The sequence below is a fragment of the Acanthaster planci genome, linkage group LG09 (assembly GCF_054643075.1).
Source record: "Acanthaster planci isolate LZ-2023a linkage group LG09, COTS_SCS, whole genome shotgun sequence".
Lineage (NCBI taxonomy): Eukaryota > Metazoa > Echinodermata > Asteroidea > Valvatida > Acanthasteridae > Acanthaster > Acanthaster planci.
The window spans coordinates 13,862,902-13,890,600 of record NC_141785.1 but is presented as its reverse complement, the minus strand read 5'-3'; the positions used below and the strand labels follow the sequence as shown (position 1 = coordinate 13,890,600).

The 27,699-nt window shown below is 41.0% G+C and overlaps 1 protein-coding gene across 2 annotated transcripts in view; it reads left to right on the top strand.

The window, feature by feature from the left end:
- The window catches only part of LOC110986351 (uncharacterized), a 75,144-nt gene that overhangs the window by 34,813 nt on the left and 12,632 nt on the right, over positions 1 to 27,699 (top strand). For both annotated transcript variants that reach the window (XM_022248153.2, XM_022248154.2), the window contains exon 2: positions 15,652 to 15,816. In XM_022248153.2, the coding sequence (XP_022103845.2) occupies positions 15,652 to 15,816 (165 nt within the window). The remainder of the gene's footprint in view (positions 1 to 15,651; positions 15,817 to 27,699) is intronic.

The window sequence follows — 27,699 nt, the reverse complement described above, 5'->3', positions numbered from 1 at the left end:
TGTAAACCGAACCTGTACAGAATTTGTCAGGAGAACTAACAGTTTGTTCCAAAATCAATAGTTCGGAAGTAGTTATAGTTTGTGCGAAATACAATGTACAGGCCAAACATGTAGTTCAGGGAAAATTTGATGTTTGTGTTATTTGTTCTTGCCTTTACTTTCTTGGTCTGATTCCTGAGCAGTTAAAATAGACTTATCCGATTAGACGCCATACCTGCTGTGTCACTGCGCTCTCACACATATTCTTCAGTTCAATGCGCGCGTGCATTGGCAAATCACGACACCCTGTTGGTTGAAGAGTGAAGAGGCTTGTAAAAAGCGCATACCACCTACCCAGGAGCATTGTGCCACCGCAGTAATGGCTTCTAATTCTGGTTGTCAAATTACACTATACTTCATGTGCACATGTATTTATCCTGCAAAGTTGTACCATTCTATGCAGTGATTTTTTTTAATGGACGAAGCAGTTAAGTACTGATGTGTTGAGCTTCAAAGCTTTTCATGGTGAAGGTAGCAAGTTACGAGTAGTTGCACTTGTAGCAGTCTCCTGATGACGGACAGAGCATACTGTCTGAAATGTTGAGTACCCTCCGGTTCTTTTCAGAACCGCACATACTCATAAAAGAGATATCCTTGCATGGTACTACCGCAAACCTGTACAACTAACTTTAATACTGCTGTGTTTTTGAAATCAGCTTCACTGTTTAGGTCTATAGAGTGCAAAAGTCTTCTGTCTAGTGCAGACAGTTAAACTTCACTTGTTTTGTGTATGGTCTGTATTTTGACACCACATTGCTGAAATCAGGGTTGGAATTTCAATACAAAAAAGGGAGAATTGTTATGTGTACTAGTTGATTTGCTTGAGTCTTTGCTGGCTATTTTGGTAAGGCAATGTACTGTTCAACTGAATAACCAGGAAATGCTGGATTTCATTGGAGGTGAATCTGATAGTGCTTGACCAGCCTAATCCCTGCTAGTGCCAGCCAAAGTTCCATTCCTTCCCTGGCTCCGTCTGGCTGTAAATTGAATCAGGGTAACCCCAAAAGCCTGTGAATCACAAGCTAATGAGGTTTGATTCAACCATGGAGCTATTAAGCTCCATGATTCAGCCATGCTTCAACACCCCCCAGCTTTAGGCCTGGCCATTGCATGCCCCACCAAACAACACAATATACAATCCCATTCCAAACTGGTTACCTGGCTTTTAGGTTGTAACCAACAATGGTATTTATCAGTGTTGTGGAATTATTGGAATCAAAGGAACTCATTGGTACCCTGACTGCCCTCCTCTGCCACCACCACCACTACCACTGGAAAAAAACATACCTGGGTCTTTTAGCTTTGGACCCCCTGAAAAGGGATATATAGTTTACCGCTGGCTGGTAAACAGAGCGATTGATTGGGCCTGTCACTCAAGTTAGTTGACAGCTGCTGGAGTGTTTTCACAATGCCATGGGCTCAATGGGCCGTTTACTGACTGGTGTGTTGATTGCACTGTGGCTCAGCAGGTTGCAATGGTGTGCTACCAAACCCCTACCAGGGCTCAGGGAAAGTGGTCCCTCCATCCCCTCAACACAAGCCAGACATCAGAAGTCACTCTTCTGGCTGGAGAGTTTACCCATCTCAAGATCTATTTACCAAAGCCAATCTTGTCAGTGAAGGGAAAAAAAAAACTATTCATCCTCTCCCTGTGGACAAGCCCTCCTGTTTTTCTCACCTCCCAACAAAAGGACACCCTCCCTGATAAATGGCTGCTCCATTTTGTCACTAAGTGAAATGGTTTTGGACAATTGGAAATCTGGTTGAGGACAATGGCACTTAAATGCTGGCTGCTGTGTGTGTGCTTGGCTTGTAACACATGTAGTCAGTGACAGTGACCTGTAATTGTTGCCGTGGAATTGATTTTGATTGAGGATATATTGATCATCTGAATATTGACACTTACCCAAGTGGCTTTTATTACTGTACACAAAAACAGATGTTTGGTTCAGTTCAAATATTTTACAGCCGATCAATTGTAGTATCAACTACCGCTATGTTTTTTCAGCTGATAATGTTTAAATTACAAACACCATTTGTTTTTAAATAAAGCACTATTCATTGATACTGGTGCAGTATTTCTTTCCTGAAAACAAGTGCCGTTGCCCTTGCACCCTCTGGTAAGAGCTTGAAAGTGGTAAGCGTTTGAATTGTGTCTTGTGATCTCAAAAGTCGTGATTGATGGTGTGAAATGCAGAGCAATATGTGACTTCCAAATCTCATGAGGAGCATCTTCAAATCATTGCACCGGAACTTGTAAAATTTGATGTCAGCCCACATTTTCATTGAGAAATTTCAGTATGGATTACATGTATAATGATTTGTTAGATCTGTTGTGATAATTCACAACCATTACTTCTACCCAAATGTGCCATTCTAGCAAACCTTCAGTCCTCCAGTGCTTTACTGTTGAGTAGAGTACAAAAGGTTTGTGGTAGCACCATGGAAGGATATCTCTTTTGTGACTGAGTATGTGTGGTTTGAAAAGGCTCACAGTCCTTTACTATGCTGTCAAAATTGGGTTTATGTTGGTCTTAAAGTGCATATTTATGGGAAAACAGTTCAATGCCAAAATTGTATATGATCTATAAGACTCTTTCCATATTACTGCAGAAATTTATCATTTCTGTATTTTCACTTTTGAATACGATAAGTTTTATGAAAAATAATCAGAATAATTTAGTGGATTGTCCAAACTTATTACAGCATTTGTCTTTTTAGGCAACCATAAAAGGGAGAGATTTACATGTATACGTGTACATGTAGGTCTTTTAGGCCAATAAAAGCATCTCTCACCTTTTTGGTACTAATGGTAGGCATAAATTCAAAACTTGACAATTTTATGAACTGGCCTATGAGTTACATGTACATGTATAATGCATAGGTACATGTACATTACTAGCATGTGAACATCACAAATGTCCAGTTTCATCTGTTGAGATAGCATTTCTTTTCTGTTCACACTTCCCCTGGACGTTGTTCGGTTTCCCCCTTTATATCGACCAGTGGCTATCAGTTCATGATAAATAAACCAAATTGAGTCTGGGCTGCGGTTCCCACCTAAAGCCAGTTGGTATCGGCAGTATCAAGATGCAAATGTTGATTATTCTGTGGGAGTCCAATATTTGTCATCTGCTTGGACTTCATTTATGGAAGCTCTTGCGGTAGTTCTCAACACTTATTTTTAATAACTTGGTATCCTTATCGAACCAGGCCAGAACAGTGTTATTTGAACAATATCCTCCATGATTCAGCGACATCACTGTAAATAATAATCTTTTGATTCTTTGTCAATTTTAAAATTGCTACACCACTTCCATAGGCTTTGTAGTTTGCGTATCAGTCTAGCAGGAGCAATGTAGTTCGTTCTTCAAAGCTGAAACAGGAGAGAAGCCACATACATGTACCCAGTTTCAATGAGAAAAAGAAGCTGAAGAGTTTAATTTGTTATTTTGTTTATTTGTTAATTTTAAGAGTTCTTGTGTGTGCTTTTTTTTATAGCTTTGTTATTTGCTTGCTACCAATGTATAGTGAAATAGAGCTTAACTGTGTAGTTAGTATTGCAGTATTGAAGTGTTCGGAAGTTGACCCATAACCTATTGGAAGAACATTTCCCATGCTTAAAACAGACCATTGGGTGAAGGTGTAGTAGGCCCTACATGTACCTTTGAAAAAGTAAAGAGAATTCACTTGCTCGTCAAAGGTACCGGTAGAGGTTGCTGTCCTGCCATTTTATGGGGTACATGTACACTTGAAAGAGTTTACCGCTAAAGACAGGCTGTTGGGGTAATTCTGATACTGGTACCACTCCGGATAGGATGTACATGTACCTTGTCTAGGTAATGTGACACAGTAGGCGATCATGATACATTCATATATTCTGAAACATGCTGTCAACTGAAATTAACACGATACTGTTTTATAAGTAGACAACATAGCATGTATTCATTACTTTTTTCATTTAAGTTGACCTCATGCTGTGCATGAATTCACCACATGTGCTTTCAACATTAAATTAGCGTAACTACATGCAGGGTTTCATTTTTCAAGTTTTGCAACTCTTTGAAACTGCTGGAGCTATACTGTTCATTTCCCTTTGTCATTGAGAAGGCTTATGGTTTACCTTTTCACAGTGACAATGTGTCTCATCCCAAATTGCTGACTTCTGTTTCCTGAAATTGCCTGTTTTACATATATAAGTTCATTCAAAGCCAACGGGTTGTATGATAGTTTTCCATACTGTAGCATTCTCATCACATTGCAACGTGCTGTACTTGAAGACGCATGGGCCATTTCATTTGAACAGGTTTGGGGCTCTACTCATAGTTACTAGTCGACGATTCACTTGTACTTTTCCCTGTTGGTCAGGGGAAGCATTAAGTTTACATGTGAGCCTTAGATTTGGTTTTGTTTGTCTTATTTCCTCAAGGTTTTGTTGAGAGGAGTAAACGGGTGAAGCTCAATTTAGTCTTGGTGATAATGGTGCTTGTCCTTCAAATGTTTTCCATGAACGGGCCCTCCTTAAGTTTATGCTACTGGCACATGTACATTTCACTCAGCCACATGAAGGTGGATTTTTTATAAGGATTTGCGGTTTCACAACATGGTAATGGTTTGTGTGCATGCATGGAGTGTCACTGCTTTTCATAACCCCAAACAAGAGACTAAGGATTTAAGTTTTTGAAGCAGGAGCAGCCGTCAGTACTTTTATGCCATATGAAAGTTTGGCCTAAAGATTTGCCAAGGAAGCTATGCTGTCACACTGCTGTCATGGAGCTGTTCATATTTTAAAGAATACCATGGCACCAAATAATGTCTGTTAAACAACCTGTGCCTGACAGGACTACCATACTATCACCCTTGATCAGGAACCAATTATCGCGGCAGTTATTATTTTTACCACTAACACCCTTATACCCACATGTGAACAGTCTTGGGATGAAGGCCTTTTGTAAAAGCAACAACCCCTCACCGCCACGGGGCCCCAGCAGAGTCCTGGGGGAATGCAATCAGATGGTTGGGTTGAGGGACCCGATATGGATTATACCTGCTGAAAGGCCAAGGATTCCGGCCTGAGTCATATCAGGGGCTTGACTCAATTAAATCTGGATTTTTTGCCCCCCCCTCCTTTTTTAAAAATAAATTTGGAAGAAATTATGTTTTGATTTGTCACTAAGTAGGATCAGTTGTAATTCAGGTACTTGTTGTTAGGCATTTTGTGGTGACGGTTTTGGCTCATTTCATTTGTTGGTTCGGATATGTTGTGCATATGTCTTCATTTCTGTCTGTCTGTCTGTTGGTCGAGGGCAGTACACATTGTACATGCATGACTGCAGGGCTATCTGCTTTGTTATTCAGACAGTTGAACAGGCAGTTTGCTTGAAAGTATACAAAGTTAGGTTAATTCCTTTTTTTCCGAGAATTTATGGTCAAGTGCAACCACCTTTCAATTTCACATGTGACCCTGAGAGGTACCGTACATGTACAATTACCAGAATCTAGGTCATAATACAATGTACCTCCACTCAGAGCACCGTGAGTACCCCCTACCCTGTCCTCCTTGTCCATTTGCTGTTGGTATACAAATTATGCTGTTGGTATATAAATATCACATGTACCGGTATTTGCCCAGATTTTTTAAGCTGCAAGTACATGTACAGTACGGACAGTAAAACGCAGCTTTGGTCTGAGGGAAGGGAGTTTCTCAGCATCTGCTTGACCAGGATTGTAAACTGATTGGGGCATTTGGTTCTTTTTGAGTCAGACACTTAACAGGTACATGCGTGATGTACATGTACATATGTATTCATGTGCGTGTTGTTCAAGGGCCGTACAAGGGCCAAATATGTTGTTATCAGATGGATGGTCAAAGTGTAAGCCCCAACTTACTGGTACAGTAGGCTGCACTCTCTTGTGCCTGTGAGTCTAGTAGTACTCCCAGTCCCACTGAACCAGTACAGGCACCTGCAGTGGGGTCACTCTGCCCTCATTAGAGGGGTCCTAACAATCAGAAGGGACAGCCACAAGTTGGTGAATAATGGCCAATTTCCCCCAATATGATTAAAGCCCAGTCCTCTTGGGCTCTCTTTGGCCATGGAAATACAGAGGGCGACTTGGAATTCTGGTGGACGCTTGCTCGCTCACCTTCAGTTGCGCCCCTGGCTGGTGAAGCTCAACATAGACATACACGTAGCTTCAACTTCAAGCTCTGCTTTGCATGCTTTGCAAGTAACCTTTAGACTCATAGGCCAATGTGACCTCTTCCTTACTTTTTTGGTGGAAATCGTAGACACAGGGAAATGAAGTGATGAGGGGGAAACACAAATTCAGCTGGAAAAGTTTGACGGAGACAAGGAAAATGTGTGACTGTTTTTAAGGCCAATCCACACTTAGCTCCAAAGTGCACACGAACCTGAATTTTTGACATTTTGGTAAGCACATTTATTTACACAGTGCATTAGCAAAAGTTGAATGCGTTTTTAGCTTTGCATTTCCTTTCATGGGAAGTTCCAGCCTTTCACATTTTTTATTTTTCCCCAGTTGTATTTTTAGGGTTGATGGTGAAAGTAAGTTTTGAAAATTACACAGTCCTGAAGTGTGAGTAAAAGTGCAAAAACAGGAATGGAGTGCATGTGTGAGAAGGTCTCAGGTTGAAAGAAGTCCATGGTTACTGTCCTACCAGATTCAAAGTTGAGCTGTCCTGTTTTTGGTCTACAGACCGTCAGAATCCACTGATGGAACATGCATACTGATACTTTAGCAATGTGATGAGAGGTGGACCTTTTTAATTACGTTAGTGTAGAACTCGTGTTCAATATTCAAAATTAAACTAGCAAAGAAGGAGAGGTTTTCACATGGTCACATGTTGAAAGACTTGTTTTAGGAGTTCTTTTGAGGGAATGATTACTAAGCTACATTATTCTTGTTTCATTGTTCTTATTTTTCCATGTGATTGTAGGTCAGTTAACTTTGGTTATAATTTGACATTCCTCACTCCCTCAAATTCTGTTTTGACTTTTGAAACATTTAATTTTTGCAGGGAGAACATCCACAGTTCATTTTTCCTGCTTATTTAAAACCACAACATCTCCTCTGAATATGAAACTCTCGACGAGTACCGGATGAAAATTCAGTGCACATTTCGAATGGCAGGCAATCAGTCACAATGCTGACAATCGGTACTCGACAAGGTAAAAGGCAAGGCAAATGTTGTCCCCGTGCTGCTAAGTACTGCTGTGTTACGCACAATTGCTCATGCATTGCAAAGTTTTTTTGTTCATTATAAAAGCTCCGTACTTGACCAGACAAAGTTGCTCGGTGCTCAATGGTGGTTCATCGTGGGCAAATTTGTGCCTCTCCTATAATGGTTAATGCCACCGTGTTTAAAGGACAAACACTCTGTGGTAATGGTCTCAGTAGCTCGGGCGGTCTCCGCAAAGCTACGGCCAAGTACATGTGTACGAGTTTATACGGTTATGTGCACAAATGTAATCACTTCTTATACTCTTGACAAACTTTGCTGCGAGAAGCCAGTTGGCGGTGCATTTATGCATGCGTGCCCGGCCGCGGACGAAATCAAGACACGGTTGAAGTTTATTGAGCTAACAGCATGTCAAATACTCCATGCATGCTCTCAACAAATGCCGCAGTCCCGCGTAATGCCTGCTTCTCGTTCTAAGTTCCCCCTGCAGTATCAAGATGATATTGCCATCTCCCTCTCTGCCATTCTCTCTCGTATTGATTGCAGGGGCTTTTTCTCCTTCCTCCCCTGACAATCCAAGCAAGACAAAGTGAGTTTGTGTGGAGGGAAATCTAAATTGGTGTGGATTTTGCAATTTAAGGCCAGAAGTGTTTGAGAGGGCTAATCCATCTTGTGTGACAGTTTTGATGTTGGTACATTTAGGCAAGCACTGTCTGGGTTTATATACCTATGCAGCAACTTTTTCCTTACAGACTTGTCTAGGTTACCTTTTACAAGTTTTTGAGTGCTTAATGTAGATGAACTGAGCACCTCTTTTTTGTACAGACTCAAGTACTCCATTACAAATGGGAAAAAGTTTCCTTATTTACAAGGTCTTGAGGAAGTTTCAGATTTTTTTCGTCTTTATTCCAACTTTCTGGTGCATGCCTTTTGAACACATGCAAGTGAAACTGGTTTCGCGGTTTGGATCTTTGGTCGCTGTTAACAAGTTGGAAGAATTTTTCCCCCACTGTTTGAGAAAGTCTGGCCATCTCTTGGTGTCCCATCATTGGCTGTGCACTTGTCACTGCACTCTACCTTGACTGAGCAGTCCCACCTGGGTACGCTGGGGGCGATAATAGATTTATTACACCGTCAGCCTGTACGCTGCTTGCATGTAATATGAGTCCCAACATGCTAGTCTGGCCTGACCCCGGCTCGACCCCAGTGCTCCACTAAGGGGCGTGCAAAGGCCTTTTATGTGTTGGCTTTCTCCCATATCTTTTTCTTTTTTAAAAGTTAGTCATGAATGAGAACCTCTTACATGTGTGTAGTAGAGATATATTTTTAGACCAATCCAAGGATGAAATTTCGCTGTACGCTTTAGAAGCCAAGCAGTAATGGAGGAAGCGTTGTAGCAGGTGTTGTACAAAACATGTGGAACTGGCCCTCTGTGATATTTCTTAGCTAGAATTGGCATTGTACTTCTCTCATGGATAGCAGGAGAGGGGTTACACTGACCTTGGTCCCAGAGTGATTGTTGAAGGAAATGGCATAAAAGTATGCCAAAAACTGGATATTTACATATACGTGTACCTTTTTGTTTGTTACATGTAGAAACCTCCAGTTCATAAATGCAAATTAATTTAAGTCTGTTTGGTTTTAATTTTTTGTTTTTTATTTCTTAAATTTTTGGGTGTTTTTGTCTTTGTTTTGATTGAGCAGTTAAAGAACTTTATCCCTTGTTAAAGTCCCGGCCACAAAATGAAACCAAAACATGCCTGGTTCATAAAGGTCAGTCTGATAGAGAGTGTACAGAAAGATTTGATGTGGGATCTGCTTCTTTTGGATCAAAATTTTGCAACTGCTAAATCTTCAGTACTTTTTATCATTCTCATGGACAAGACTTCGGTTACCCTGGTTGGAATGCAGTATGGCTTATTGAAGTTGCACTTAGGAAGCAGCCAGTTTCATAGGATCGTTGCAAATCAATTTGCGTCATTCCTCATCAGGTTTGCGATTAGTCTGACGAGGAATACGTTCTGGTTTGCTTGGCATTAGTTAGGGGAGCTGAATCTCTTGGGGTAGATCATTCCAGACTAGAGTACCCACTCCACAAGGCAGCCGGGCTGCATATCAAGCCTCTTTGGCTTGCCTCGCTTGGGAGCTGCCCTCCATTTTGTACACTGTTGACACAGCCAACAGTGGGTTGAACCACACAGCGCTGAGACTGGAGCCATGCCTGGCTAGGATCCGACTTTGAGTTATTACTTGTGTGTATACACTTTTTTATTGACCCAACCTTCAAGGGGGATTGTAGTTGGAGTTCCTGGCTACATGTAGCTTGGTACCGGTAGCTATTTGTGGTGCGACCTGTCAAAATGAGCCACAAGTCACCAGAGCCACCATTTGCCTTTAAAGAATCTTTACCAACATTAATCAATAGGAACCCTCAACATTTTTCATCTGCATCATGTCCATTTTCACCAGGATGCCACACTGAGCAAAACAAAGAACTGAGTTTGCTTTTTCATTGCAAACTAGAACAAAATGACTAAATTGACTGACTGACAGACCTTAAGACTCATTTTATGACATGGTCACAGTTGCTGCGCTTGAGATTTTAATCCTTGTCAGTGTTCTATAAAGGAGACCTGGTGGTGAGTTGTTCCATGTACATGTACATGAAATGTACAATTACAGATCCTGTGACAGTTACGTATGACACTACTTGACCACTTCCATTCTGATGCTTGGAAATGAAAAACTACCACTGTATGAATTATGTATAGATCTGTGGTGTGTATCAGTTCATAGTTTCAAAAGCTTTCACGCTTCGTTTCCATTTACCCACACTTACAGAATACCCAATGCCAATGTAATTTTGGTTTATCATTGGTCCATCTGTGGTGTGATGGGTCACTTTGTGTTGGCCAAATTCAAACAAATCCGGACTCCTGTGGGGGGGGGTGGGAAGGTCAGTAAGCCAGTCTAATTGGGTTGCCAAGGATGGCAATTGGTTAGGCCCACAAACCACAACTCCCTCATCAGACTGACCCAGTTCTTGACCAGCCTTGTCTAAACAGATGGGATTAAACTTCAACTTGAAATTCCGTACATATTAGGATTTCCAAGTACATGTACAAAGAGTGCAATTATGGGCCATGAAGTGAAGACAAGCCCTGCGTGTGTAGAGACCATGTATTGTGTACTTTCCGGTCAAACTCTTGTAAGGGTCCTCTCTTTTCCTAACCAGATGAAGTTGCTGTATGTTTCCCATGTCTGAGGTTGCGTTTTTATTGTCACTTTTCAGGCTCGTTCTCACTTGGCTTGGAAGTGAATGTAAATACAAATTTCTTATGACAGATTAGACTTTCTACGCCCGCATGTTCACAAAAGCTGAACGCAGTGCAACTCGAGTAAAGTTTCTTGGGAGATATTTCATTTTGCTGAATTCGCTTCACTGTTTTATTGGTGCCCCAGTTTTGCTTGTAATCTCAACTAGGTGTCCAGTATATTCACCCCGAGAACTTTTCTATACCATCATAGGAAGCAGGTTGTTCAAAACTTCAAATAATGTCCAGGCCAGCCTGGATACATTCTCAAAATGTCTTCATCATCTGGTTGAAGTCTGCGTAGCAAAGATAAACTGCAAATGTTAAGTTTCAAACATGCTTGTCATGGTTGAGATGCAGATTTGAGAACACTTGTGAACCGATGGCCGATATACATGTACAGTAGGTTATATTCTTATTCACTAGGAGACATCACCCACTGTTGTAAATCTTCTTTGGCAAATGGAGTCGTGATGTGGAAATGAATTCACTCAACAGAACCAATAAATGTTTGACACTGACCTGACAGTTTTATCTGTCATTAATGATGGACGTCCGCTCATTCTCCTCACTTTTTCTTGTCACAAAATATTTTTGTCAGGAGAGTGTCATGGACATGACTTTAAATAAACAGAAGAAACTATCAGGTCAGTGTCAAAGATTAATTATTGGTTCTGTTGAAATGAATTCGTTTTCTACAAGTACATTTTTAACAGTGAACCTGATGAATAGATCTACGAAGTCATGATGTTTCCCAGTACATTCCAGTCATGGAATGAGTCTGTCTTTGACTGTACTGGATAATAACAGACGTTTGTTAAACACCGTAACAAGATTGTTGGAATGTTTAACAGATTGCTGTTATTTTGTAGTTTATTCAAAAAGATGAACTTTGAAAGGGATTTCTGACAAGAAATATTATCCCCAAATCTTGTGAGTGTTCTTGTGCCCTACAGCCTTGTTTGTCTACATCCTTTCTTTCCTTTCTCAGTTGCTCCATATTCACCCAACTCCTACCCCAGTCATGTTGGAAAACATTCCCCATGCATCAGCCGATGCTCTAGGGCTGAATCCGTTTAGGCGTGGTGATCCTACGGCAGTGGACTCATGGGCCACATCTTTGAACGCCAAATTCCAAGAGTTCCCTGGATACAGGCCAAGCATCCAGCGGATGAGATACCGTTCTCTTATCTGTCATCCTGCGCTTGTCACTCCTGACTCTCACCTCTGATACATTTGAAACCTGATTCCCTTTAGCCTGCCTGCCTGGCCAAGAGAGAAGAAAAAAAAGAAGAAAAGGAAAGGGAACCACAGCTAATGCCATCATCTTTTAAGCTGTTTGTAATGGAAACCAAATTGTACCTCGGTGGCTTGGTGGAGCCGGCATTCCAGTGATGTCTGAGGGAAAAAATGGAACTGCCTTAGAGCTGCACAGTGATTATTTGGTTGTTTGATTAATCAATTGTTGTGGCAGTTATTTGGTTACATTTTAAGGTCTGATTATTTAAAAAGCACGTGGGATAAAAAGGGATTCTTAGCAAAATTTGGAAGTGTACATACATGAAAGATTCTTGAACAAAAGAAAAGGTTAAAATTCGCTTCCCAGAATTCTTTCAAAGGAAAGTAGAATGAACACAAAACAAAATTGGTGTAACTTATGCAAAGCTGAAATATATTGGTTTTTGTGATTGTGGGCCAGGATTTTCAGGAAAGGAAATAGGAAATAGCAAGTGCTAGATAATAAATCAGCTATTTGCTTAATTGAAACCTCAACCAAAAATGAAAGGATGAAAGGATTGAAATATAAATGCTAAAGTATTGTACAGTATTCTATTTAGGCCCGTTAATGGGGCTCAATCAACAAAATGCAGTATTTCCCAGCCTTATGATTTATTTGAGTTTGTAGTATTTAGATGAGGTGTTGTGTGTTTATGCCAGACAGAGTGTGTTCCCTTGTTCTCCCTTTCATGTAAATTGAGAAAGTGCTGACTGGCTGGTCATTGTTTTCAAGGGGACGACTGAATAGTTTACAGACAAGCTAATAATTAGTCAAGATTGCCGGTACAGTGTATTTTAATGCAGCTATTCAAGACTACAGTGCAGTGCATTCATCTTAACTGAAGATGAATTTGAAGAAAGAAAATGTTCATAAACCAGCCAAATAATAACTATGAAATTGATTTCCTCACTGCTTCAGACTTGTACAAACAATTGCAAGATCATGTTCCAGTATGACATCTCATGATGCATCGGATGATGCATCTGTGATGGTTGGATTTCTTTGATCAGTCCCACGTGTGCGCGCGCCTGGCACATCCTGCAAGTCAGTCAACGTAATCTAGTTCATTGACCCGACACCTCGCTGCAACAATGTGTTTGGCCCGGATGACGATTGTCTTTTTCAGAGCTGCGAATATGCGGCAACCCCTTCTGTGCCTCCGTGAATCATAACCCAGTTGTTGTTTTGTTCTTGTAGGGTCAGGTCGAACCTATCGATCCCACAGTCCGCCCCGGGGCAGATTTTTCTTTTCTGTGTTTTTTTCCTGTTTTGATGGAGGATTAGATGAAAAGGTGCTATTTGTTATCATGTATTTGACATTCATGATGTTTGAAGGTGCATGATGTACATAGAAATACACATGGGATATCTAGTTGTAAGTTCTGGATGTGTAAGTGAATGGGAATTTCTCTGTGATTTTTTTTTTCTGTTTCAGTCCTTATTCCAGTTTTTGTTTGGTAACTTGTTTCTTACCAGAATGATTTGGATGATAACTATTTCTTTTCAGGGAAGTTCAAAAGGATTGGAAAACTCAACTCTTGAGGAGTTCTTGATCATGTTTGTTTGTCAGTGTTCTTCCTATAGGGATTTGGAAAAAAGAAACACAGATAAATTGGAAGAAAGGCCATGACGGTGTGTTATAATTTTAAATGTTTCAGTGTGTAATCAGTTTGTTTCTTGCTGCAAAAGAAAAAAATATCACTTCTTTCATGGGTTGAATTGAGCATTGTTTTCTTTAACAAGATTTATAAGCAATTGCTCAAGGAAATGCAGATTTCCAGCATACCGGTACTGTGTGCAGCAAATGTTGAATGTTCTTGTGTCACAATATTAAATTGCACCAAAGTAAAGCTTTATCCTGTCCAGGACAGTGCATAGGCACAAAGCATTTTGGAAGTCTGAACTCTGATGTAAGGGGATCATAATTGGCCCTCTTGCCTGTCCCAATATTCCACATCCTCATTCATTTGCCTGTCACTTCAAATTTGGCCTATACTCTGTAACCTCCCATTGACTGAATTACAACCCCCACTTCAATTTAATAGCTATCCAGAGCTCTTTATATTGTTATTTAACAATAAGGGCATCATACACAGACATGCTGCAGCATACAGAGAGAGAGAGAGAGAGCCTTCAGCACAGCAGGCTTACCAACAAGATTAATTACCACTGGCTATAAAATACAAATTGCCTCAAGTGGCTGGCTTCCTGTCCTGAAATAAGGCCAGTGTCGCTTTTTGCTATAGCACATGTAGTTCATGCTGTATTGGTGTATGGGCTTTTTAATACCGGGTAGGATGATTTTTATGGTAACAGTGTGTTTTTTTTCCCAGTGACAAGTTGATAGGCAGATATGCTGGTTTAAACATTGGCTAAACCTTCAAAGATACCAGCATAAAAAGAGCCAATTTAACAATGATGGATTCCTGTAGGATGCATGTAATTTGCACTAATGCAATTTGGTGCATTTGGTTTACAAGTTGCTAGAATGAGACTTGTCATTTTTTTTAGAATAAAACCCCAGCCTTTCCATAGCATGCCCAGCATAGCAATAATTTTTTTGTGGTCACCTTGCCTTGTTGTGTGTGACAGCACGGTCTGCGCTGGCCTGTCTACAATCAATACTACTCATGTGACTGTATGAAACTTAAGCTGGTGGACGTGCTTTGGGCGATCCTTTCTGAATGCAACTATTAACTTGATTCCCTGATTTCTCAGAGTTTTAGCAGAGCAGGCATGGATTTTTGTCTCGCTTTACAGAATAATTGTTGTTATTGATCCCCAAGAACAAACTCTTTGGCAAACAAATGTGCCCTGATTGTGTGGAACTTTTGCTTTGCTCATTAAGTGATCACAGAGTTTTCTAATAATTTCGTACACAAACTGGTGTCACAGTGCTTTACGTATAAAGTAAAGTGTGTAATACAGAATGAGGAATTAAACCAATAATGGGCTATGAGGCGTAATACTTATGGGAAAGATGAGTTTTACGCGGTGTTTTAAAGCCAGCGAGGGAAGTAGCGTTATTCCAAAGGTTAAGAGCAGTGGCATAAAAACCTTTCGTGGAAATGGAAGAGCAAGTTTTGGGCTTACATGTGGAATGAAACAGTGGCGTAGCTAGGACTTTACTAGTGGGGGCACAAAGGGGCACCAGCATCTTATGGGGAGCACCAGCTTTCAGTGGTGTGGCTTGTTCAATAACCATTCATCGTTTTTTTTTTTTTCAGTGGGAGGGGGCACCGGGAATTTGTGGGAGGCATGTGCCCCCCAGGCCTCCTGTGGCTACACCACTGGAATGAAAACATTGCTTTGTGAAAGCTAGTGAAATATTGAGCAATAGACTTAGTGAAATACAGAGGAATGTTTGTACATGTACTTGACATAATATTCTCTCTAAAATCATTGGTTTCCTGCAAGTACTCCACAAAGTAACTCATAACATCCAGTGATTTCTCACAAACAGTCTTTGGCTATATTAGAGCTTTAGATGAAAAATACTTCAAGAAATAATCACAAACAACATGAAATTACTCACTGATGCACACAAAGTTCTAGTTATCATGCTGTTTTGTCTAGGTGATCTTGTTTGTAAAAACAGTTCTTAAAGTTTTTCAGTTTAATTTCTCTGCTATAAAGGATGCCTAATTCAGGACAAAAAACCAAGGTTTACACGGATATATGATTTAGATGCCTGTACTTAGGAAATGCTGAAATAAGAGCAACCAACAAGCAACTTTCCTTTACCTCAGGATAACTTGCTAGGCAGTTATTGTCTGTTGAACCAGTTGGCTATCGTATCTGTTATCTTGGGCTTGCAGGCCAACAGCAAGCCGATGCTAACCCTGTGGACCGACGCACCCAGAACAAACTCCTGGAGCAGAAGCGACGTGACTCAATGAAGAATTCCATCGACAACCTGAAGAACGCCCTGCCTGATGGCCGCAACCTGGCTGACCAGACGCAGCACAGTGTCCTACTCAAAGGTGAGCCCGGACTTCATGGAAGGCTATGTTCGAGTTGCATGACATAGGCCTACATATGGCAAGAATATGTGTGCCTGTGCATGGCACCGACTAGCAGCTTAAGCAATGTCCCATGGAAATGTGTGTTGTTGTTGGTTGTAGCCAAATGGGTTTGGATGTAGCCTAAGATCCTTGATTGGATTTTCGTGAGAAACAAATAGTCAGTATGCTACATGCCCCTGTCCCTCAGATGTACATGTAGCGTAAGAAACGTGCCATCGTGCCAAGATGACTTCATTCTCTGATGAACTGTAGCATACAACCACAGAGTTCAAATGTTTACCTGCACAAACGTAGGAACAGCATTTTTATTTTTTATAAGAGATTTGACAATTGAACTCCCAGTAATATCTCAGATGTTTTGAAGCCATATCACATGCCATCATTCATGATGTCTGGCAGTAAGCAGTGCTGAGAACTACAGTGGTGCAAAAAAGATCCAGTTGGAGGGTGGGGGCTGTGAACGATTGGTTGAAGTTTCACAGCAAGAAGTTGAAAAGATCACATTTTTCCCTGATTTGCTTTAGAAACTTAAGATGACGATTTGTAACAAGCATAACATTGGTACCTGCTGTGTTTAGTTGCATGTCTGACTTGAAAATTTTTTTGCTTGCCAAAAAAAAAGTCCAGAGAGGCTGTTGTACAACTTGTATTAGGTAGTCATGGAATTTTGCCTCACCATCTGTGCACTGCATCTACCCATATGTAGAGGATCAAGAGGCTTCATTTTCACGTCTGTGAGAAATCATCCTCTGAGTTCAATTTGTGAGGTGCTGTGACCCTTGAGGTTCAGTGACTAAGCTTCTAATTCATGCAGCAAAGACAAAGAAGAAATTCCCTGAAATGAACGAGGTGGAGGAGCTTCTGAAAAGTGCCACATGTCCAGGGCTGGCACAGTTTAATTGGCATTGGGCGGAAAACAAGAGAGTGAAAAAGCAATTGAGCACCGTGTGCCTTGCCAGCTTTCTCAATTCATATTTGGGTAATTCCAGAAATTAGGGATCCATTTTTTTTTCGTGCCCCTGTCACATCTGACATATGATTTTGTAAGTTCAGAATACATTTTCCAATTTCCAAGAGTGGTGAATTAATGCGAATTACCTGCCAAATCAATGCTGGTGATACGGTATTTCCATGTCAAATAACTAAGGCCAGATGTAACACGGACACAGAAGTGTCACACTTTTGGACCCTTTATTTCTGGAATTACCCGTTTGAAAAATGGAGTGCCATATGAACTTCTTGTACATGTACTTCCTGCCTGCTGATGTAGCTGCAGCCCATATCAATTGTCCAGGCATCCCCCCTCTTCCCTCCATGGGCTGGCTTTGCTTAAGGAGGATACACCAACCCCCCTTGCAATCGCACCCCCTTCCTTGTGATACCGTGATTCAGTTCCCAAGAAATTTGCCCTTGTAATTGGTACGGACCCCATTCTTGGTTCATTTGCTGGTATGTCTTGTTTGGCCGTGCCCCTCTTGAACAGTTTACCTTTTTTTGCGGTAGGACCCGGCTTGGATAGATGTGCTGCTGTGTACTTATTTGCATGATGTTCCCTGTTCTCTTGGAAGAATTTCTGGTGATTCAGTTCCCTTTGAACAAGTTTTCAGCTTGTTTGTTATTCCTGATTACCTTTTGGTGCAGATTAAGTACTTAACATGTATCATACAGAACTCTCCTGGCACCACTGCCATACTTGGATCCTTTCCACACCAATTTGTAAGTGTGCTCACCAAACTATTTGCATTTTTAATACCTGTACCTGTAAAGTCAAGCTTAGCAGGTGGAGGCTGAATATGTGACCATGTACATGGTACGCACTACACTTGCACACCGAATCAGATCTTCCAAATTCGGTCTCACTGCCATTGCAGTGTTGAAGCTGCTGCAGTTTCAGTGGCCGTAAGACTTGACTGTACATTAAAGGGATTTATATACTGAGTCCACCCCCCTGTTCGAAATGTGTATGGCCCAAATGTTTGAAGTCACCCATCTGTTGAAATCTCCAATTGAAAACACTGTTGCATGTCAAAGCCTGTTGACAGAATCACTAGGAAATAAATGTAGGCATCTTCGTAACTGTGTATCTGACAGCTGTCAGATCCTCCCCCAGCGCTCTCAGTGATTCAGTTCCTCCAAACTTCCTCTCTAATTCGGCAATTCTTGTACCCCTTCTTCGATCCCCCATGCCCCCTTGTTAGTAAGTTGTCTTCATCTTGTGGGCAAGGCAACCCGTTAGCGCCGATATTGGGCTCGTATCCTCTGCCTGACACTCCAGCTCGTTGGTAGGTTCTGTTCACGCACCATTAGATCGGGCTTTCCTTTCTTGTTTCCTCCACTTCGCCAGGCTCTGAAACACGAATGGTCTGGTTGACTGTGTACTGGCTGCATCTTGTGGGGCACCACAAAACAGGTAAAGGGGGCCAGTCATGTTAGCAGTGTTCCCCAATTGTTAGAGATTTCTATGTTTCAACACCCCCCCCAAAAAGCTTATACTCGTAGGCACACAGGCTGTAGTTTGAATGAAATGTTAGAGTGCTTGATGTTCCTACAAAGTTGCCACATTCTTTTGCAGTCAGAAATGGATGGAACAGAATTTACCTGTCAGTTTTGATGTTGAAATGTGCCTTGGTTTTTCTTTCAAAACACAATTCATTCTCATGTCGCAATCCAGTTACAGCTTCCACGTGAAGAATGGGATGTGGGATGTTCACGAAATATGGCAAATGTGTATAACTGTCGGGAAACACGGCTAACGTTGTAGCTGCTTACTGGCTCCCTAACTGTGTTTTGTGGATGGCTGCAAGGTTTCTGGCCTGACAGTCACTCTTGGGGGGGAGGGGGAGTGGGTCAGTTGGAGGTCAGGCCAGTGCAGACTGGTCGATACCCTCCGCAAATAGGAAAGTACACATTACCACAGTTCGTCTGTCGTCTCAGATTGCACACAAGAAACAAATTTTTAACCACAATTTTGGCTCTACTCAGCCTTCCCCTTGCTGTTATAATTTGCTAATTTTTCTACCGCACAAACATGAGCACGGGTAATTGTACTTGACAAAAGCACATGGACGAGCACACAGACAAAGTCTGGAGCCCTGAACTGTGATCGAACATGTACACAACACGAATGTTAAATGTGAGGTCAACTCAACATTGAAGATCATTTAAGTTGAGAGGTATTCAACTTCCGCAAATTGGCCACACGAATGTGTGTTCCAGCGTCACAAAGTCGTGTTTACATTTGCTTTTGCACACAGTATGACCCAGCATTTACGGTAGGACATTGGCTACTGCACTTTTTCAATTGTTACGAATTTCAACTATGAGAGCATGGAAAAAAAGTACTTCACTATATGCAATTACCATCGACATGTTCTTCCCCTTCCAAATACCCTTTCAAGCTTTTTCTGGTGTTTTAGAGGTTGATCCTCAATGGAATAATACAGTAGACGGTGCTTTTTGGTACAACTGCATGTGTGGATTTAAATTGTATGTGAAGGGGCCGGGTAGGGCTTGCACAAAATATTTTCTTCCTGGAAGGACTGTCTGTGCCCTCCTAAGCCCTGCCTTAACTACCACAAAATATTGTTGGTGGGCTCATTTCAACATGGAGTCCTTTGCTTAACAAACTTGTAGATCGGAAAAAAGAATTTTTGCCTGACCTTTCGGGAAAATGACTCCGAACCCACTTAGGACTTGCTGGCGGAGTATCTACGGCGTGCATCTATGTTAAATATATCTTGCGCCTGAGGCTACTTGGGGGGTAATAATTGTGTTCAGATGTTCGTAGCAGACACGAGCAGCCGGAGCAGATTTGGAGCTGGTCTGAATTGGAGCAGGAGGAACGTGAACCTGTGACCCATTATGATTGTTGTTGTCACACGATGTGCAATTAGACCAAAACCAAAACAAACGAAAAAATTGCTGATTGCCCGAGAACCTAAACAGGCCAGCGATCATCATGCTGTGGTAAATGTTTGTGGGCTTCAAGCAGTGAAATAGTTTTCAAGAGAATGCAAGGTGAATACTCCTAAGTCTTCTCAGGATTGATTGGAGATGAGTACAAAACCTTAAATGCTTGGAATCCCCACTCTTAATGATTAATAATAATGAGCCTTTTTAAAATTCTCTTAAATGCATTCTATTGCACCAGGAATGTACTGAAAACTGAAAAAGGTCCAGAATTAGACTGGTCATTGGTCTTTTGGGAATTTAATTCATGCACCCTTGACCCCTCCATTGCACACACAAACAAAACTAAAAGGTTCCACTTGTTTGTTTTTGTTTTATTCCAGTATTATTGTAAGTCCAACTGCTCCTGGCAACTTCCACAGTTATAGTCCAGGGCTATCAGCCTTTTGAGGGTCATTTTTTTTCTCTCTTCAGAGTGGGAAGTAGGGACCCACCTAAAAAATTGCCCTGAGCTTGGTAAAACCCAATGGGTTATCTCTAGGGTTGGCTATTTAGGTTAGGACTAAGTTCATGGCTGGTCAACTTAAGATTAAACTTTTTGGACAAATCAGACAGAGCTGTCAAAGTGACAAGCTAGAACATTCTTGTTACAAGAACTTGTAACATTCATATTTTGGCCTTTTTTGGTTTTAATCTATGACATCATAACATTTCCTTGCCACGTAAATTGTACTTTTTTTCAGATGGTGACGATAGAAGCAGTATTGGTTTAGTTACTGTACTTTTTTTAATGTAAGATTAATATATAAAGACCAATTTGTTTTATTCTCTGCTACCGTTCATGGAGGGGAAAGTTATGTTCTAGTTTTTGTATGTGATCCATTACCAACTTTTTATCAGTGGAACGTGTGAACATGGAAAACAGGTGTGATTGCTATTGGAGATCCACAGTTGGCTGGATATGAGCAAGAAAATTGATGTTATCTATAATGCTGTTCACACGTGCACGTAGGTACGTGTGTGCCTTCAACTTGCATGTTGCCCATGGGAATTTAATCACATGCCAGGATGTTTTCACTGCACTTTGTGACTTCTTGCAGGAGCGAGTGCAAAGTTTGCAATGCATCGCATACATACCATTCTCTCTCACAACTTCAGTATTCTCAGATCGGGTAAAGTGAGATTTATTTGGATTGGATATCTTCTCTTCTTTGGCAAGTTTCAGCTGCTTGTACATGTATATGTAGGTGATGTGTCATATTCATGTGTACGCTTATCAAGTGGAGAACAAAACCCCACATGGCACAACCACTTACTCGTCTGGTATGGCCGGCTGCATTGGGAGACGTGGAAAATGTCTTACAGCCTGTCTGATGCCATTAACACGATGTAATGACACTCACATTCACATTTTTCAAACTGGACACGCGCATGCCTCCAGGCCAGTCACACGATTCTAGTTTTCAATGAGGTGTTTAACATGTACACACCACCAGCACAGGATGAGTATGGAGTCACTACAGGAGCAACTTCTTATTTTGGTCTCTGTCGGGTGCTGCAGTTCGGATCATCTGACTTGACTTTGTATATATAGAGCACCGAAGTGCGACGTCATTTTGAACCAAGTGTAGTGCAAACAAATGGAATGTGTGTGCATGTTGGGTCATGGACTTGTATTCAAGCTAATGCCTTTTACAGACGTAATTGTAGGCGTGATGTATTCACTTTGGCACTCTGTAGAACGTGTAGGTGAACCTTTGTAGTTTGTTGAAAAAATTCGAACACTACAACTATGGACTGGGAAACTATAGTCTTTGAACATACATCACCTTGAGACCTCAGAGCTTTCTTCATCTCTATGAATCTTGTGTTGTACCGATGTACTCTACTTGTACATACATGATGCAAAGTAGATTCATTAAACTTACGGTAATTTCCCCTTGCTTTGTTTTCTTGCCTTGTTTCATTTTAGCAGTCCCCATTTACATTGAATGGTGGTGAAGCTGTATTGTAGGCTATCAATTACATGAAGTATCAGTGCCCAGGTATGATCCGAAGCAGATTTACAGAAGTGTTGTGCATCTTCACCTGTCCTGTGATACTGACTGGTTCCCAGACTTCCTCTGCTTGGAGGAAGTCAGCGATACAATGAACAGCCGGGAGGTGCTTCACAACCCCCCCCTCCTCGCCACTCAATTGGGGTCAAACGCTTGGCACACTTTTGTCCAGTCGAGACTGTGTATTCTAACTGAGCCGGTGGGGTTGTGTGGGTATGCTTGTGCATCATACATAATGGGGGGGGTATCAATGAATTTGAAGAGAAGCCTTGCTTTGCAGCTAGTCCACAATTTGAAACACATGGGCCTGTGTGATTTTAGAATATTACGTACACTGTGTTTTGTATCCTAACTTTTGTCCGAACAATATTTTATGTTTCTGGCATGTGGCAACATGATCGTTTGTAATCAAAGTTCTGTGTGAACAATATTTCCATGCTTGTTTGGATGGCAAAACAAAAACATTTTTAAACATTTCATAATTTGGTTACCACCCTACCCATTATTAATATCTAATATACTCGAAGATCTGCATGTACTGAAACATTTCTCTGGTACGGTGTGAAAAATTTCTGAAATTGTTGTGGCAAGCCAAGATGAACTCCAAGGATTTTTAATGAATAGTTGTGCTTAAAAGCTATGATATCACTTTAACAGATATCAAACAATGAGATGTACATTGGAAATCGCTCACCAGACAAGAGCGACAATATGGTCAAGTGATACACATGGATTGCTTAGTGCTTCTTTAAGGATGCAAGCTTATCACATAATTGCCTTGGATAGGTAGGCCTATATTTACTTTGCAATTGTTTCCTAATGCTCCCTCCATTACTGTCCTCTCCAGGGGGCGCTATGCATATTTTATGCAATCAAACATGGCCGCCACAACTGTTTGAGCATGAGGAACAAACAGGAAATTCCAGATGTTGAAATCAGGAAAGACTGGATAAAAGGGTTCATTCCTGGAAAAAAAAACTGATGAAGGCATCTGTTGCAACTGGGTCTCTATAGTTCAGCAACAAAAAAAAGTTTGCATCTGTATGACAACTTAGAGCAATTGTTTGGTGAAGTTAAATGGGAACTCAGTAGCTTGAGGTGGAGAAGGGAGCCAAGTTGAAAAACCAGTCATCGTACAAATTGGAGATAACATATCGTGGATTGCAGGATTTAGGGGACTTCTCTCCATAATCCAACTCGTCAATTGATTATTTCCTCCTCCCCATGTGTTCCCAGTTTTGGGTATTATGTACAATTAGTGGGTGGAGAGAACTGAGCGTCAACCGTCACAAGCGCAAGAGATTCGTCACAACTTAATATCAGGAGTTATTCCATCAATCTTTTACTATGTCTAATGTGAGATATGACACACTCTTGCTTGTTCCTAATCAAAATGATTATTCTTCCTGGAAAACTGGAAGTCATAGAAGTTCGACTCTATCATGTTGAGGAGGGACTTTAAATGTTGTTTTTTTGCACGTTGTCCCAAAATGCTGCTGCTAGGAAGTTGGAGATTATTGCAGTGAGTGCTAATGGTATGATAATGTCAATCTGAATTCTCCGGTGACATGTAAGTGAACTGTTGTCATGGGGACCGACAGAAACTCATGTAAACTTCTTGAAAATGTCACACTAAATATGACAATTACAAGCTCATAGGGAAGTGTGACTTCATCTCGGAGTTGTACATTAGTTGACGATCATAATTTTCAAAGATGGTTTGATACTCTAACAAGAATGGAAATTCTAGCAAGCGATCCTTTGTCCATCGACAGAGGTTTTATGAACAGGCTTTCACTTGGCCATTGCTTGGCCATTGCATTGAGTTGCCTTAATACTGGGTTTAATTTGGTGGTCCGCCTGGGGGGTCGCCCCCCAGGAGTGTGGTGGCTTTCCGGGCCAGACAACCCCCTCAAGGAAATTGTAGACCCCTCAAACCATTCAGTGTGCAGGTTGATGGACACAGGTGAACTGATTGGTGATCTAATAATTTATCCAAAATAAATTGCTGGGTTCACTAGGAAATTGAGACCCCAATTTTTTTCTCATTTGCTCTTTTCTCCAAACTTGCTGCTTGCTCCCTGGACAATTTTTAGGAAGGAGAAATGGCAATTACACTCCAGGTAGGGTGGGTCCGTCAGTCTGCATGTATGTCTGGGCCTTGCCGCAGAGTAATTTCCTCCCGCGTGGATTTGCCGGGAACTTGAAGCTCAACCCCTCTTTTTATGGGGGAAAAAAGAAAGCCTTAATCTGAAGAACATCACTGAAGCTCCGAGTGAAAAAGGAGGGAAAAGAAACTTGTGAATTTATATCTTACATCTGATTTGGCCGAGCTGCAGAATAAACTGCGACTTTTACGTGACCTGTGAGTTTGGTCAATTGAGGATTTGCACTAATAATGTTAGGGATTACTCACCCATTGATCGCAATCCAGATAACCCATCTATCTTGACATGTCAATGGCTATGGGGTCAAGAGTTTGCGTGCATTGGGGGGGGGGAGAGAAGTTACGCACGCAGGCTGCCTCACATTTTCCCCCCCTCTCCCTTCTGTCTCTCTCTTTCTCTGTCTCTCTCTAGTTGCACACTGACTCTGGCTCCTACCCGGGCTTCATATGCAGTGTGCCATCCATCGGATGTGTCGTGAGTAATCCAGGAAGGAAAATGAGGTCTATGTCCAATTTGGAATTAATCGGGAGGGCCTTGGGAGCAGGGGGGCTATATACCGGGCTGAGTCAATGGCTAGAGGGGATTGGCTAAGATTCTGCGCCCTGGTACTCGCAGATGCCCCGTCATGGCACTATGCCTACCTGTGTGACGGGCCCTCACAGAATCCAGGCCAGCGTCTTGTCTGCACGCCGGCAGACAATGCACATGAGGAGCAGGTGTTGCCTCACGTACACGTATTGTACTAGTTTGAGTAATTTTAAACAGATTTTGTAGAATGAGTCTCAAGGACATTTTTTTTTTCACCTGCAGGACTTTGTTTTCTTCATGTGCATTGAGAAGATCTTTCATACATCAGCTCTCCATTTGATATTTCTAAATGTTTGATGTTCTGATAAATATGGTGATAATGTGGTTGAAATGATGGTAGTCATAATTAGTGCAAGATGTGTTAAGTGTGTGCAACTCCATTGAAGCTTCAGTTCCAATTTAATTTTTGCCTCTCATAGCTCTTGTAGTCACATGAGGTGGCCAGGTTGTTAGGCTACCTGACGTGGTTTCAGTGTTCAAATTAGTGTGTCTGTTGGTCTGCTTGGCTGTTCAGTACCTGCTTTTCTGTCTGTTGTCTTTTCAGTCCAGATTAGGAGTAATATTACTGGATATGAGCTCTTGAACCAATTAGGCATTGTAGAATAAGTTGTCATGCTTGATTGAGGTGACCTTTTGACTTTTGTCAATGGTTTCCATCATGCAACTTAACGGCCCCTCAAGATGTGTGTTCTAATTTCATAGCTCTGCTGCTTTCTTGGAAGTTAACAACATCACCCCAGCTCAATCCTTATTTATGACCACCACAAACGTCAAAGTTTAAACATTTAAAACCAGACCTTTTCTGGTTCTGAGGATAAAGTAGAACAAGGTTGTAAGCCAGTATTTTGTCAGTTGCCTTAGGGGGGAGGAACCACGACCCACCCATAGGAGACCCTTAAGGGTTGGCCAAGCAGTCTCGCCACACATGCATAACCTTAGCTACAGAAATGTGTGTCTGTTGGTTGTGGATTTTTTAACACAGGTTGCTGGAGGCTGCTTCTGAACTTTCTACGAGGTTTGGGATGCTGGCATTTTACTCACATCCAATTTAAGAAATAAAAACAGTCTTGAGAACAATTTGTTCAACTTTCAACTAATCATTCTCAAAATAGGTAAGGTACTGATCTTACCTATTTTGAGAATGATTAGAGAAACCACCTCCCTCTCTCTCAAACGCTGATGACGCAGAAGTTGTCCCTTAGAAAATAAGTCACTCTTTTTAACATACCATTGCTATATTATTGAACTTTGTGAAAGGAAGAATCCATTTAAAAACTCAACGCAAAGTGATTTGTGTCAGCACCTGTGCGTACTGTTTTCTGCATGATATCAGAGAAACTAATAATGAATGATTGAAAGTCTGGCAAATGGAAAGTAAGTTACTTTTTGCTGAGGTTTTAAAATTGATCATTTTTACCTGAAATTATTGGAGATTTCTAACTTTTTGGATGTTTTTCAAAAAAAATCGGCCATCCGAATTGATCAAATGCTTAAAGCACCCATGAAAAATTCTGCCTCCCAAAAAAACCTTCCAACAGCAAACCAGTGAAATTCAGAGCATGCAAACCCACTCCCAGGCAGGTTCTTTTAATAATTCCATTTCCAATGTCTGGGGAAAATACAGAAAAACTAATTGCTGTGGTACTGAAACTGGAAGGTGGAGATAGTGATGTTGACACTCTTGATTGTATTATCATTGCATTGTTGCCCTAGCTGTTGCTTAGATAATGATAAAAATGTGTCCAGCTAATCAGAAGCGGTATCTTTTTTCTTCCCTCCCTTGTGGAAGAGATCATGTGATTTGCCTCAACAGTTTTGCATGCAAACACATGTCAGGATGCCACGCACTGAGGATGCAGGAAAATTTTCAATGTGGTAGTCTCGTAAATGGTTGTTGTACAGGTGCGCAGCTTTATGGGATAAAGGATAAAGAGAAACAGGTTCCCGTGTTCGTAGTTTCCTACACTCTCCTACTCTCTAGGAACTAAAAGCAGTTTTGAATGTAATTTTGTTAAAAGTGCTCTCACCTTTCTCTGGTTGGCTGAAGCACATTTATGTGGAATTCAGTCATGTGATAGTGAATGGAACTGACAACTATAGGGTTGTTGTCCAGTCTATCACACGTATACTCGGTTCCTGTATTATCACAGTAACAGTGAGTTCCCAATCGGCAATATTCACCCAGGTAATTAATAACTTATGGCCTGAGGATTAGTTTTACAGAGTTTAGATTAGTTTTACATTAGTTAAAACAGAGTGAAAACTTTTGCAAGTTTTCATGAGTTTAATAAAAGATGTAATTTTTCCAAAGTTTGTCATTTTTCCTTGACCGTATCTGTCATTACCTAGCATCTACATGTATCTCTTTTAACAGTTATTTCTAACACTACCCTGTCCTTGGATATCTGTTGCTGGGTTCCCATATGTCACTTCCAAAATGGCCAAAGGTGTCTACTATAAAGACACATTTTAATTACTTCGGCATGCTGCTGTTTTTTTTGCTTTTCTTATACAGTTTGAAGAATTTCTAAATAGTTCAGGTCTAATCAGATGGTTATAACCCACAGAGAAATAGAATTCAGAAAGAAGACATTTTTAACGATTGTTCCAGACATCCATGAAAGAATGAGTCCACCAAGAAAACGAAACTTGCGATACCCGCATATTTATTATTTCTTCAGCAAAACACCAATTTAAGTAGTAAGATGGATGTCAAAGTTGTTGCTGCATTTACGATAGGGTAAAAAAGTTGGTGTGAAAAGCATGAAATCATTCCTTGCCAGAGTAATGAGTGTACAGTGATGCAGTGCAATTTGTTTCATCTCCTTCTCTCAGCGTATGGTATCTTTAAAGAGAGGACTGCAAAAAATGGAGTATATTACTGGCAAAATGGCACATTGTCACAAACTGAGGCTATTTTGTTTCTTCTGAAAACAAAATAATTCTTTTTATCTTTATGTATTCATAAACAAAGTCCTTTAAAGGTCATTGTAGAAACCATTTCTTGATACCGCGATAATAGTCCACCTCCATTTGCATACGTTGTGCTGACATATTTTCAGAGCTATCATAGAGGAAAATAAATTGAACCAATAACAAAGGTTTATGAATCAAGTTTA